Source organism: Anolis carolinensis, chromosome 4 (genome assembly GCF_035594765.1).
Source record: "Anolis carolinensis isolate JA03-04 chromosome 4, rAnoCar3.1.pri, whole genome shotgun sequence".
In the NCBI taxonomy this organism is placed as follows: Eukaryota; Metazoa; Chordata; class Lepidosauria; order Squamata; family Dactyloidae; genus Anolis; species Anolis carolinensis.
Window position 1 is genome coordinate 5,620,124 of NC_085844.1, and position 15,762 is coordinate 5,635,885.

Sequence of the window (15,762 nt, forward strand, 5' to 3'; positions counted from 1 at the left end):
ATAATCCAACATTTTCACTTATCCAACATTCTGCTAGCCCGTTTATGTTGGTTGGATAAGTGAGACTCTATTGTAATGTCACTTTACTCTGCATTGGTACAATTGGGGGACGTTATAGCTATGCTTAAATATTTAAAGGTATGTCATTTTGAATGGAAGACACCTGACTTGAAAATACCCCAAGTGCAAGGGATCTGGAACTCTTAGTAGACCACCACCTGAACATGCTGCAGCTAAAAAAACCAATGCAATTCGAACCTGCGTCAATAAGAGAATAGTGCCTGCAACATGGGAATATTGCATAATATTGCTACTCTGTTCGGCTTTGGTCAGATCTCACTTGGAATAGTAAACCTGTGCCAAGTTCTGGGCAATGCATTTCATAAACGGATATTGAGAAGATGAAAGGAGGTCAGAGAAGTGTATCCAAAATGATCCAAGGTCTGGAAACCATGAATCCCTTTGGAGAAGCCTGGAAAAGAGAAGGCTGAAAGCAGGCATGGTAAGTTATGTTGAAATATTTAAAAGGATGCCATATTGAAGATGGTCTAGGCTTCTTTTCTATTGCTCCAAAGTCTAGGACAAAACAGGGTAACGGATTCAAATGTTAGGAAAAGAGATCCACGAAAACAGTAGGAAGAACCTCCAGGAGCAAGAGCTGTTCCAACCATGGAATCTGATGCTGCTTCAGAGTCTGGTAGAATCTGCTTCAACAAAGACTGGATGGGCATCTATTAGGACTGCTTTGATGCGTCTTCCTGCCTGGCAGAAAGGGATTAGACTGGATGGCCCTTGGGGTCTTTTCCAACTTTAGGATTCCAAGAAAAAGGCTGGAAATAGGAAACGACTAACCTGAAGAGGTTTTCTGCACCGGCTCGCATCCGCATCTCTTTGTTGATCTGCTGATTGATCCGCGCCCGGCGGTGCTGCAACTTGCTCCGCTGTGACTGTGCCAAAGGGTCAGAACCCTGTCAAAAAGGAAATGTATGTCAGCAATACTTTTTAGCCAGGAGAGATTTAGAATAATGACTGCCCACCTATTTTGCAGCCTACTTTTTTAGAGTTTTGGTGAAAGGCTTTGTTAGATAGCTAATGCATTGTTAGACAGGAACCCTATTGTGCAAAACTGGTTGAAAATACACTTCTAATGGACATGTGGTCGCACGCCTACTGAAAGGTTAAGTGGGTGATGATGTGGAACTGGAGGGACACGCTGAAGAAGCTGAGCCATGACAAAAGATCTCAGCCAGCATTTGGAAACAATAGACATGGACAAAATTACGATCTGTCAACTGCAAAAGGCCAACTGACTGAGATCTGCACATATCATCCAAAAAAACATCACACAGTCCTAAACACTTGGGAAGTGCTCGACTTGTGATTCTGTGATACGAAATCCAGCATATCTATCGTGTTTGCTGTGTCTTTGTGTCAATAATAATAATAATAATAATAATAATAATAATAATAATAATAATAATGGCTCACAAATGGGACCTGAAGAAGGAGACAGAAGGCCTGATCCTTGCAGCCCAGGAGCAAGACATCAGAACAAAGGCAATTCAGGCCAAGATCGAAAAATCAGCTGATGACCCAAAATGCAGACTGTGCAAGGAAACCGACGAAACCATGGATCATATCCTCAGCAGCTGTAAGGAAATTGCACAGACAGAGGTACAACTATGTGGCCCAAAGGATTCATTGGGACTTATGCCTCAAGTACCACCTCCCAGCAGCAAAGAACTGGTGGGATCACAAACCTGCAAAAGTATTGGAAAATGAGCACGCAAAGACAGTGTGGGACTTTCGAATCCAGACTGACAAAGTTCTGGAACACAACACACCAGACCTCACAGTTGTGGAAAAGAAAAAGGTTTGGATCATTGATGTTGCCATCCCAGGTGACAGTCGCATTGACGAAAAACAACAGGAAAAACTCAGCCGCTATCAGGACCTCAAGATTGAACTTCAAAGGCTCTGGCAGAAACCAGTACAGGTGGTCCCGGTGGTGATGGGCACACTGAGTGCCGTGCCAAAAGATCTTAGCCGGCATTTGGAAACAATAGGCATTGAAAAAATTACGATCTGCCAACTGCAAAAGGCCACCCTACTGGGATCTGCACGCATCATCCGAAAATACATCACACAGTCCTAGACACTTGGGAAGTGTTCGACTTGTGATTTTGTGATACGAAATCCAGCATATCTATCTTGTTTGTTGTGACATAATAAAAATAATGATAATAATATTTTTATTTACACCCCACCACCATCTCCCTGGCGCTCCTGATGGCTCAGTGTGTTAAAGCGCTGAGCTGCTGAACTTGCGGACCTAAAGGTCCCTGGTTCAAATCCCGGGAGCGGAATGAGTGCCCCAGCTCCTGCCAACCTAGCAATTCAAAAACATGCAAATGTGAGTAGATCAATAGGTACCGCTCCGGCGGAAAGGCAACGATGCTCCATGCAGTCATGCCAGCCACATGACCTTGGAGGTGTCTACGGACAACGCCGGCTCTTCGGCTTAGAAATGGAGATGAGCACCAACCCCCAGAGTCGATCATGACTAGACTTAACGTCAGGGGAAAAGTTTTATCTTTACCATCTCCCTGAAGGGACTCGGGGTGGTTCAGAGAAACACTCCAAGTGCCGCATATAAACAACAGTAGTATAAGTATATACACACTGACATATGCCACTACTGAGAAGGCCCTCTCTCTTGTCCCCACCAACCGTACTTGAGATGGTGTGGGACCGAGAGAAGGGCCTCCAAAGCAGATCTCAATGCCCACGCCAAAAATATATCAATCTTGGAAAGCAACTTATGTCATGGTTTGCAAAGGCACTGTGCTCTGTGTGTTAACTGGAAAAATGAAGTGCATGAAGACGATTGGCTGAGCCTGCAAAGACCTGAGGATTGATTTTGATACTGTTTCTGTTCTGCTGCTGCAGAACAAGTTTCAACTAGTTTCTCTGTGCTGACTGAGCGCTGCTGGAAAGAGGGCAGTGTACTCAGAGAGGCCTTGCTATTTTGAGACCTGTTTGCTGCTGAGAAAAGGGGATGAAGAACCAGGATTGTACTCTTCTCTGAGGCAGATTGTGGACTGAGAAAGGACTGTTTATGACTGTAAATTTCTGTAAGTGATCAGAGGGACCACTGTAAATACTACTGTTTTTTGATCTCTTCAAATCAGTAAAGTTCCTGTATTTTTGTTATGCAAACCTGAGTGGTATGTTATTGTTCTGCGGGTGATTCTGGATCGCGGGCACACGTAAGAGCTTCCATTTATCATCATCAATCCATAACAATTTATGCCTGTCTGAGTAAAGTGTGTAGTCCTCAGCATTGCCGTATTTTAATCTCTAGATGTCTATTTATCCCATATCAAAAATGTTTTGGGAAATTTACCTCGTTCAGCTTTTATAGGTTTTTTTTTAATTGTAGTCTTTATTAAATGATGAAATTGCCCCATTACAGTCGACCATAAACATCCATCTATCTTCAGTACAATGTGAAATATTTTTCCGTTCATTTTCCATGGAATTTTACCTCGTTTTCACTTGTTGCATATACGCTTACTGCCAGTGCTTTCATACCTTAAATTTTGTACTACCGTAGTACTCCTACACGTCTACCATTTGGGACTGAGGAAGGATAATTCCCATAAAAGACAAAAGGGAAGCAAAGAAAAGGTCTTTTGAGGCCGCGGTGGATGATTCAGAAGCCAAAAAGACCCCCGGAGACCCTTTTTAAAAGAGGAAACAAAGGTTTAGCCTTCTCCTTGGCAACTCAGCTCAGTAAGCATTTTGGGATTCTTTGGAGCTGGGAAAGATTTATTTCCACCCAAGACACACACCATTTATTTGGTGCGCTGGTGAACCATGCATGTGCCAAAGCGGTGGGGTCAATACACCACAAACTTGGATAGCAGAGATTGATTTGCTTTTGTTTTTAATGGTCAGGGCTTGTACAAGCTTCAGGGCGTTTCTTGGACGCCGCGGCTTTGGGTTTGGAAATTATATCGCCTCGTATGAAAGGCCGTAATGCGCAAAAGGAGTGTTATCAGCGCCTTCATCTCAGCCACCAGGAACAGCGAGAAAGAACAGGCTGTAATGACAAAGAAAGGCAAGAACGGGATTTTAAGGGGAGGTAATACGGAAGGTCAGGGAGGTGAGCTGAAACTTTCACTCTGCACAGTTGTGATAGGAATATTTGGAATCTATAGCAGAGTACAGTTCAGAGAAGCTGGTGCTGTATATCAGCTTACGATAGGAAACAGGAAGAAATACACTGTAAAGTTTTTAAAAAGATAAACTAACTTTTACTGTTGCAAGCAATACATCTATGCATCTTTCTATATAACAAACGTGAAAATATGTATGTACGAAGGTTGAATGAAAAGTAATGCCTCCACCTTCGTAACTCCTCAATAGATGGCAATCCTGGTCTGGGGCAGGTACTGGCTTGTTCAGTAGACTCTTCTCTACAGTTCCCTTTGGTGGGAAGCCTTAGCATTGAACGGTTGTGTTGTTAAAGTGTGAAGTATGGAACCCAGCACAGACAGGGAAGCCTTAGCATTGAACAGTTGTGTTGTTACAGTGCGAAGTATGGAACCCTGCGCAGACAGGGAAGCCTTAGCATTGAATGGTTGTGTTGTTAAAGTACGAAGTATGGAACCCTTCACAGACAGGGAAGCCTTAGCATTGAACGGTTGTGTTGTTAAAGTGTGAAGTATGGAACCCTGCGCAGACGGGGAAGCCTTAGCATTGAACGGTTGTGTTGTTAAAGTGTGAGGTATGGAACCCAGCACAGACAGAGAAGCCTTAGCATTGAACAGTTGTGTTGTTACAGTGCGAAGTATGGAACCCAGCACAGACGGGGAAGCCTTAGCATTAAACGGCTGTGTTGTTAAAGTGTGAAGTTTGGGGCGATGAACCTTCAACGTCAACCTTGTATCTCTGTCTAAGAAAGATTCCTCTGATTCACTGCCTGAAACACCTGGAGCTTGTTGATGTTCTGAATCTAGTGAAAGATCACCCTTATCATAGTTTGTTTCCTCGCCAGCTTGCTGCCTCTCTGACAATTCAAAGCCAGAGCCTTCAACATTCCCAGCATCATCAGAGCCTTCAAGATTTCCCATATCAACATTGCTTTGGTCAGCCTGCATAAACCCAAATCTCCCTTCATCATCAGACTGAACCACAACACTAATATCCATGGCTCAATGCTATGGAGTTGTAATTTTATAAGATCTTCGGTCTTCTCTGTCAAAGAGGACTGGTGCCTCTCCAAACTACAACTTCCAAGATTCATTATGTTGCCGAAGGCTTTCATGGCTGGGATCACAGGGTTGTTGTGTGTTTTCCGGACAATATGGCCATGTTTCAGAAATATAATCACCTAATGTTTCACCCACAGAGATTGTGAGGTATATACCTCACAATCTCTGAGGATGCCTGCCATAGATGTGGGCGAAACGTCAGGAGAGAATACTTCTGGAACATGGCCATACTGCCCAGAAAATTCCAGGATTCAATTGCAGTGATCCATGGCAGTTAAAATGATATCCAACAGTTTAGATGCACGTATGGATGTATAAAAGAAACCTGCATGAAAAATACAAAGGGATGGAAGAAGAGGGAGGGAAAAAACTAAACTCCAAAACACAACAACAGTACAAGTTGCATGTGCCAAGCCAATGCAGGAACCGAGGTTGGAAATGGCAAAGAGGAAACAGATGTTATTCCGAAGGCTCCGGCAACAAAAACAGTGTTATCTAGGCAGGGAGATAAAGGGAACGGCCTATCTCGAATCCGCCTCTCCACTTGTTGGGATCACTATGGCAACCCTATGCGCAGGACAATGCACGCCATGCGCCTGGCGGGCTTCAGAGAGGCAGCCTTCCCTCCTTGCTTTTCCTCCTAGTTTTCGATACTTGTTTGTGGTTTTGAAAAACACACACGCATGGATGTAATGCTTTACCTTATTACAGTTTCAGGATTCAAATAAGAGATTTCTCTTTCTATATCCATATATAAATATGTAATTTTTAAACCACGGGTTGACTGTTGTAGCAGATCCAGCACTTATTTTCCTCCCTTTCCAACCTGCAACAAGCAAATAGCTAAAATTGACTTGTGGTTCATCTGCACGGGGAGATTTATTGCAATTTGACATTGCTTTCATTGCGGTGGCTCCATAGTAGAGAATAATGGGAAATGCAGTTTTGCAAAGCCTTTGCTTGCAAAGTTGTCTAACTTTTTGCCAAATTACAACTCTCATGATTCCATAATGGGTCGAACCATGGCGGTTTAAAGGGGTGCCAAACTGTATTAATTCCAGGCATGGGCAAACTTGGGCCCTCCAGGTGTTTTGGACTTCAACTCCCATAATTCCTAACAGCCTGCCGGCTGTTAGGAATTATGGGAGTTGAAGTCCAAAACACCTGGAGGGCCCAAATTTGCCCGTGCCTGGTATAGACGCACTCTTCCTCTCAAAAATAATGAGCGCAGACAGTGGCGTGTAAACAGACCAAATGCTGCATTAATTAATCCAATTTCCTTGCATGTCAGTGCTTTAAATAAAGACAATAAATGGTTCAACTGTCTTAGCAAGTGTCAACCAGTTAGGGATTCGACTCGAGCTTTTCCCTGCTTACATACATACATAAGTAAAGGTAAAGGTAAAGGTTTCCCCTTGACATTAAGTCTAGTTGTGCCCGACTCTGGGGGTCGGTGCTCATCTCCATTTCTAAGCCAAAGAGCCGGCGTTGTCCTTAGAAAGACATCGATTGGATGACTATGTCTTTTGTGGCCAAATTTGGTGTGATTTGGTTCAGCGGTTTTGTTGTTTATTCCATGGGAAAAACGCACATTACATTTTTATATATATAGATAGTAAAGGCAAAGGTTTTCCCCTGACATTAAATCTAGTTGTGTCCAACTCTGGAGGTTGATGCTCATCTCCATTTCTAAGCCAAAGAGCCGGCGTTGTCCTTAGACACCTCCAAGGTCATCTGGCCGGTGTGACGGAGCACCGTTACCTTCCCGCCAGAGTAGTACCTATTCATCTACTCACATTTGCAAGTTTTCGAACTGTTAGGTTGGCAGAAGCTGGAGCTAACAGCGGGAGCTCACCATGCTCCCCGGATTCAAACCGCTGACCTTTCCATTACCAAGTCCAGCAGCTCAACGGTTTAACCTGCTGCACCACTGGGGTCTCCACTACATACATACATACAGTAGAGTCTCACTTATCCAACACTCGCTTATCCAACGTTCTGGATTATTAGCATTTTTGTAGTCAATGTTTTCAATACATCATGATATTTTGATGCTAAATTTGTAAATATAGTAATTACTACATAGTATTACAGCATATTGAACTACTTTTTCTGTCAAACTTGTTGTATAACATGATGTTTTGGTGCTTAATTTGTAAAATAATAATCTTATTTGATGTTTAATAGACTTTTCCTTAATCCCTCCTTATTATCCAACATATTCACTTATCCAACATTCTGCCAGCCCGTTTATGTTGGATAAGTGAGACTCTACTGTACATACATATTAAAGCACAAGAATTGTGTGAATTTGGGATACTGGTATTTTCTATTTTTTTCCCCTTCTTCTTGTTTGCACCAGCTGAGAATCTTTATAAAATATATATATATCTGGTGCAATCTAGTTGAGACACATTAGCCATTGTCACCAAACAGGTTAATGGCTTGGGACAATTTTGAAAGCTAACATTTGCAGGCAGTTTCACAATGATTAGCACTCAGGGAAACTATAAATACAGGGCGCACGCAAATCTTGCCACAGGCATGATAAGCACACATGCTGAAATGTTACTCAGATACGGAGGTTTTTCTTTGATTTTTTAAAACAATAAGTAAATAATAATTCTTGCAATATAAACATAGCAAATAGAAATTCAATTAAGGTTGCATCTACACCAGGCATGGGCAAACTTGGGCCCTCCAGGTGTTTTGGACTTCAACTCCCACCATTCCTAACAGCCTGAAGGTACTTTTATGCCCAATATGCCCTGATGGCACAACGGGTTAAACCGTTGAACTGCTGAACATGCTGACAGAAAGGTCGGCAGTTCGAATCCGGGGAGCGGGGTGAGCTCCCGCTGTTAGCCCCAGCTTCTGCCAACCTAGCAGTTCGAAAACATGCAAACGTGAGTAGATCAACAGGTATTGCTCCATGTAGTTATGCCGGCCACATGACCTTGGAGGTGTCTATGGACAACGCTGGCTCTTTGGCTTAGAAATGGAGATGAGTAATGGGTGTTTTTTTTATTTCTTTTTTTTCTTGTATGTGGGGTTCTGCTTTCTTTTTTATGTATTTGGAAAAGCGTAAATAAAAGAAATGGAGATGAGCACCAACCTCCAGAGTTGGACACGACCAGACTTAACATATATATCTATATATATAAAAATGTAATGTGTGTTTTTCCCATGGAGTAAACAACAAAACCACTGAACCAAATCACACCAAATTTGGCCACAATAGACCTAGTCATCCAATCGATGTCTTTCAATAAAAAAAACCTAGAAAAATAAAGTCGAAATTTCAGAGGACAAGGAAGAGCCTTTCTCCCCCTGGCCGCCAGTCAGAAGGGTAGGACCCGCCCCCTTTAGGCCCACCCCTTTCGTGTCATAGCAACCACCTCAGCCAAAATGGTGCCCGGGGGGGGGGGGGGGGGTCAGCTAGGGTTCACTTAGGCCAGCTAACACTTCCCAACAAAGGATTCCCCCAGGCAGGAAGCAGCCAGGCTTTAAAGCTGAAAGGCCATTACATGCTAATCATTCTGGCTAATTGCAGCATTCATATTTGCCTCCAACAGACCAAAAAAAAAAAAAAAAAGGAACATCCAGAAATATTGGATATTCACAAGCTTTAGGAAATACACATTAACTAACATCAGTTCCTCAATACTTTATTTCCCATACCTCCACACTTCGCCACAGCAACGCGTGGCTGGGCACAGCTAATGTATTATATATTATGCTTGATCATGGGATCAAGCTCGGTCTTTCCCTAAGTTTGTTGAAATTTCTTAAAGTCTAGCAATAAGTGTAGATTTTCCTGGCAGAAAGTGAAAATTTTCCTAGAAAATTTGGGGTTTAATATTATTGTTTCTCCCCCTTTTTATCAGCCTATCTTTAACATCACGCAACCGAACCTCCCAAAAGGATGCAGAGTTTCTCCAACAAGCCAGATCCAGAAAAACGTCCCTTTGGAAAGTCGAGTCTACGTGAATTTTTCTGGCCTGGGCCGGGTTACAAGAGCAGACACCAAGACCTGCCAAAAACCCAGCCGTCATGCGGCCCGCGGGTTGGGAAAAGGAAAAAAAAGAAAACAACAACTCCAGCAGAAAACATTAGCTCAAGCCAGCTTGGAAAAGGATCAGAAGCAGTGGAGAGAAGAACTGCGGGAGGTTTGCTTTTGCAAGGATGACTTAACTTTGGGAACAGAGCAGCCTACAAAAGAACGGGGTCAGGGCATATTATTATTATTATTATTATTATTATTATTATTATTATTATTATGACACAGCAAACAAGATAGATATGCTGGATTTCGTATCAAAATCACAAGTCAAACATATTATTATTATTGTCCGACGTGTGATCCAATACAACAGCCAGCAGAGCGTCTACTGTGGACTCATCTTGTGTTCCTAATAATAATAATAATAATAATAATAATAATAATAATAATAATAATAATAATAATCTGCAAAAAGCCACCTGACTGGGATCTGCACGCATCATCCGAAAATACATCACAAAGTCCTAAACGCTTGGGAAGTGTTCGACTTGTGATTCTGTGATACGAAATCCAGCATGTCTATCTCGTTTGCTGTGTCATACTCTGTCTTTGTGTCAATTATCATTATTATTATTATTATTATTATTGACACAACGACATTGTATGACACAGCAAACAAGATAGATATGCTGGATTTCGTATCACAAAATCACAAGTCGAACACTTCCCAAGTGTCTAGGACTGTGTGATGTATTTTCGGATGATGCGTGCAGATCCCAGTCGGGTGGCCTTTTGCAGCTGACAGATCGTAATTTTGTCAATGTCTATTGTTTCCAAATGCCGGCTGAGATCTTTTGACACGGCACCCAGTGTGCCCATCACCACCGGGACCACCTGCAATGGTTTCTGCCAGAGTCTTTGAAGTTCAATCTTGAGGTTCTGATAGCGGCTGAGTTTTTTCTGTTGTTTTTCGTCAATGCGACTATCACCTGGGATGGCAACATCAATGATCCAAACCTTTTTTTCTTTTCCACAACTGTGATGTCTGGTGTGTTGTGTTCCAGATCATTGTCAGTCTGGATTCGGAAGTCCCACAGTATCTTTGTGTGCTCATTTTCCAAGACTTTCCAGGTTTGTGATCCCACCAGTTCTTTGCTGCTGGCAGGTGGGACTTGAGGCATAAGTTCCAATGAATCATTTGGGCCATAGTTGTGCCTCTGTTTGTAGTCTGTCTGTGCGATTTTCTTACAGCAGCTGAGGATATGATCAATCGTTTCGTCGGTTTCCTTGCACAGTCCGCATTTTGGGTCATCAGCTGATTTTTCGATCTTGGCCTTAATTGCCTTTGTCCTGATGTCTTGCTCCTGGGCTGCAAGGATCAGGCCTTCTGTCTCCTTCTTCAGGGTCCCATTCGTGAGCCAGAGCCAGGTCTTCTCCTTATCAGCTTTTCCTTCAATTTTATCAAGGAACTTTCCATGCAATGTTTTGTTGTGCCAGCTGTCAGCTCTAGTTTGTAGTGCAGTTTTCTTGTACTGATTTTTTGTCTGCTGTGTTTTGAGGAGTTTCTGATTTTTTACTTCAATCAGAGCAGGTTCTTCACTTTGCTTTACATATTCTGCCATGGCATGTTCTTCTTCTTTGACTGCTTGTTTTACTTGTAAGAGTCCTCTGCCCCCTGATCTTCTAGGCAGATAGAGCCGGTCAACATCACTGCGAGGGTGCAGTGAATGATGAATGGTCATGAGTTTTCTTGTTTTTCTGTCCAAATTGTCCAGTTCCACCTGTGCCCAGTTTATGATGCCAGCAGTACATCTTATTACTATTACTATTATTATTATTATTTAGCATTCTCTCCTGATGTTTCGCCTGCATGTGTGGCTGGCATCTTCAGAGGTTCTGTTGGCAGTGAGGCAAGTGGAGTGTATGTCTACCTGTGGAATAATGTCCAGGGTGGGAGAAAGAACCCTTGTCTGTTTGAAGCAAGTGTGTATGTTGCAGTGAGCATTGAGTAGCCTTGCAGCTGCAAAAATATTCCTAATGTCCACCCTGCCAGGTAAGAAATTACACCAACCCAGTGTTGCACCTCATCCCACCTTCAGCCTCACCTTCCGCAGGCTGCCATAGCTTTCGGAGGGCTGCAAATGGAGGGGGACCCCGTTGTCATCGCTCTCCCCGTCTCCTTCGCCTCCCGGGGGGCTCTCTTCTTCCGGGGTCATCTTCGCTGGTACAGGTGGGGCATCGGTCGCACCTCTAGGACATGGTTGTGGCCCTGACCCAAGTGGGGAGGCCAGGTATTCTCTTTACAGGTGATCCTGCCTGACTCTCTGCCACTCACCCCAAATCCTGGCTCCGTTGACCCTAAACACTCTCCACACTGCTAAACCTACTCTTTAGAGACTCAAAGTCACCTATCCATCCCCTAGGAACAACTAAGCAGCACACCTGAATTCACAGAAGAAGCAGCCTTCTAGGGACTTCTCTCCAAAATCCTGGGGCAGATCTATCTGTCCCTACCCATCCATCCTATCGTATCTACCTGTCCTTACCTACCTGTCTTATCTTACCTCCCTGTCCTAACTACCTATATGTCTTGATCTACCCACTTGGCTCTATAATAATAATAATAATAATAATAATAATAATAATAATAATAATAATAATAATTTGCCTGTCCTTACCTTTCTGTCCTAACTTACTGACATGTTTTGCTCTACCCACCTGACTATTATTATTATTATTATTATTGACACAAAGACATAGTATGACACAGCAAACAAGATCTATATGCTGGATTTCGTATCACAAAATCACAAGTCGAACACTTCCAAAGTGTTTAAGACTGTGTGATGTATTATTATTATTATTATTATTATTATTAACCTGTCCCTTACCTCCCTGCCCTAAGTTACCTACATGTCTTGCTGTACCCACCCTGCCCTATTGTTGTTGTTGTTGTTATTATTATTTATTTCTTGCTCTACCCACCTGGCTCTATTATTATTGTTACTACTACTATTATATTTATTTACCTGGCCCTTACCTCCCTGTCCTAACTTGCTGACATGTTTTGCTCTACCCACCTGGCTCTATTATTATTATTATTATTATTATTAGTAGTAGTAATATTAGTATTTATCTGGTCCTTACCGCCCATTCCTAACTTAGTTACATGCCTTGCTCTATCCACCTGGCCCTATTGTTGTTGTTGTTGTTATTATTATTTATTTCTTGCTCTACCCACCTGACTCTATTATTACTATTATTATATTTATTTACCTGGTCCTTACCTCACTGTCCTAACTTATTAACCTGTCTTGCTCAACTCACCTGGCCCTATTATTATTATTATTATTATTATTATTATTATTATTATTATATTTACCTGTCCCTTAACTCTCTATCCTATATTACTTTCCTGACTTATTCTACCTACCTGGCCCTTTGATATTATATTTATTTACCTGGCCCTTACCTCCCTATCCTACATTACCTCCCTGTCTTGCTCTACCTACCTGCCCTATTATTATTATTATTATTATTATTATGTGCACTTTGCTAATCTACTATTACAACCTCACTGTTTTAAAATTCTATGTTTTTAATAAGTGTGTTTTTATTCTTTTTGGTCAATGTGCAAATATTACAATTGGTGCATGTTATTGTTTATTGATGTGTTGTATATTGTTATTGTTTTGTATCTGATATTTCTGTGAGCCGCCCCGAGTCCCCTCCGGGGGAGATGGTGGCGGGATACAAATAAACTTATTATTATTATTATTATTATTATTATTATTATTATTATTATTACTATTATTCCTGGTCCTTATTTCCTTGTCCTGTTTTACCTTAGCTACCTGTTCTAACCTACCTGTTCTAGATTAATTCCCTGTCCTAGCCTTCCAACAACAACAACAATAATATACCTGTTCTACCTTACTTCCCTACACTAACCTTACAATAATAATAATAATAATATACCTGTTCTACCTTACTTCCCTGCACTATATTATTATTATTATTATTCCTGGTCCTTATCTCCTTGTCCTGTTTTACCTTAGCTACCTGTTCTAACCTACCTGTTCTAGATTAATTCCCTGTCCTAACCTTCCAACAACAACCACAACAATAATATACCTGTTCTGCCTTACTTCCCTGCACTAACCTTACAATAATAACAATAATAATAATATACCTGTTCTACCTTATTTCCCTGCACTAGCCTTACAATAATAATAATAATAACAATAATAATATACCTGTTCTACCTTACTTCCCTACACTAAACTTACAATAATGATAATAATAATAATAATAATAATAATAATATATCTGTTCTACCTTACTTCCCTGCACTATATTATTATTATTATTATTATTATTCCTGGTCCTTATCTCCTTGTCCTGTTTTACCTTAGCTACCTGTTCTAGCTTAATTCCCTGTCCTAACCTTCCAACAACAACACACCTGTTCTACCTTACTTCCCTGCACTAACCTTACAATAATAACAATAGTAATAATAATACTATACCTGTTCTACCTTATTTCCCTGTCTTAACCTTCCTGTCTTTTTCTACCTACCTGTCCCTACCTGGCCATATCCTCCTTCTCCCTTACCTGCCTCACCTGGTCCCAAACCTGGTCACTTTCCAACCTGTGAAGCCACAGGCCTGCCTCTCCTGCACCAAAGCCTCCAACTTCCATTCAGACCTCCATGAGGACTAGGAACTTGGGTTAACTCACCCGACCCAAACCTCCAGACTCTCTTCGAAGCTAACTTCTTAAAGCCACAGACCTGGGAAAGGGATCCGGAGAGACAAAAGCCACTTCGGAGGCGCTGGGCTACTAGATGCAGCAACAAGGCAGATGCAGAGAGAGATCAAGAGACGGGAGGGGCCCGCGGAAAAAGGAGAGGAAGAGCCTTAGCCAATAGCAACGCGCTGAATATCTGAAGGGCAGTGCTTTCATCCAATAGAAAGGGAATACAAAGAGAGTGGGCGGGGAAATCCCTCTATCTTCTTCCCCCTCCCGCTCGGAGAGGGAAAGGGGGCGGAGTCAGAGAGTAAAAGAGAGGGAGAGGGAGCGTCTCCCGTAGCAACCGTGGGAATTAGAACGCGGGTGACGTCATGGCAAGAGGAGGAGGGGAGGGGCTTTGCCTGGCAGGAGGCACCGCTGCGCATGCGCATTCCCCATCCTTGCATCCCACTTTGTACCCGTGCAGTGCATTTTGTCCCGTTGATGCAAATTTGCATTTGGCTTGAGGCTGAGTAATCAATGATGATCATCATTAATAATAAAACGACTAACAATTTATATTAGGCATGGATAGTGTCAATGTTAGCTACCAAATTAGTTACATCAAATATTTAAATGATACATATTAAATTATCATGGTTATAATACTTAATAAGAATCTATTAAAATAATAATCTATTAAAATATTTTATAGTATTTTATTTATATTTATATTAATGTCCTGATTATAATAGTTATAATAGGTATAATAGGTATTTCGCGGGTTTTTGCGAAATAATGTCAATAATAATAAATTATTAGTAATTATGTAATCAAGTAATTAATAATATTAATATTAATATTAATATTAATTATATTATTTTTACTTTTATTAACAATGAATAAATAATCAAGTAATTATTAATATGACCTTTTATAATATAATTATAATTACATTCGTATTATAATTATTATAGTTAATAATTTCAATAATTAATAATTACTTACTCAAATGATTACTATATAATAATAAATTAATTATTCATATATTTTATATTATACTTGTTATTATATTAATATTATAATTACAATAGTTGATAATTTCAATAATAGTTAATTATTAATAAATTATTGATAGAATCATAGAATCATAGAATCATAGAATAGTAGAGTTGGAAGAGACCTCATGGGCCATCCAGTCCAACCCCCTGCCAAGAAGCAGGAAATCGCATTCAAAGCACCCCCGACAGATGGCCATCCAGCCTCTGCTTAAAAGCCTCCAAGGAAGGAGCCTCCACCACAGTTAGGGGGAGAGAGTTCCACTGTCAAACAGCTCTCACAGTGAGGAAGTTCTTCCTGATGTTCAGGTGGAATCTCCTTTCCTGTAGTTTGAAGCCATTGTTCCGTGTCCTAGTCTGCAGGGCAGCAGAAAACAAGCTCCCTCCCTCCTCCCTATGACTTCCCTTCACGTATTTGTACATAGCTATCATGTCTCCTCTCAGCCTTCTCTTCTGCAGGCTAAACATGCCCAGCTCTTTAAGCCGCTCCTCATAGGGCTTGTTCTCCAGACCCTTAATCATTTTAGTCGCCCTCCTCTGGACGCTTTCCAGCTTGTCAACATCTCCCTTCAACTGTGGTGCCCAGAATTGGACACAGTATTCCAGGTGTGGTCTGACCAAGGCAGAATGGAATAAGGGGGAGCATAACTGCCCTGGATCTAGACGCTATTCCCCTATTGATGCAGGCCA

At 41.5% G+C, this 15,762-nt stretch overlaps 1 protein-coding gene across 1 annotated transcript in view; it reads right to left on the bottom strand.

Annotated features, from left to right (window-relative positions):
* The window catches only part of rhpn1 (rhophilin Rho GTPase binding protein 1), a 48,254-nt gene extending 34,106 nt beyond the window's left edge, over positions 1-14,148 (bottom strand). The window contains exons 1-2 of the mRNA XM_062979938.1: positions 11,388-14,148; positions 853-968 (exon numbers count right to left, since the gene is read on the bottom strand). Of these exons, the coding sequence (XP_062836008.1) occupies positions 853-968; positions 11,388-11,498 (227 nt within the window). The 5' untranslated portion in view covers positions 11,499-14,148. The remainder of the gene's footprint in view (positions 1-852; positions 969-11,387) is intronic.
* Between the last annotated feature and the right edge of the window lie 1,614 nt (positions 14,149-15,762).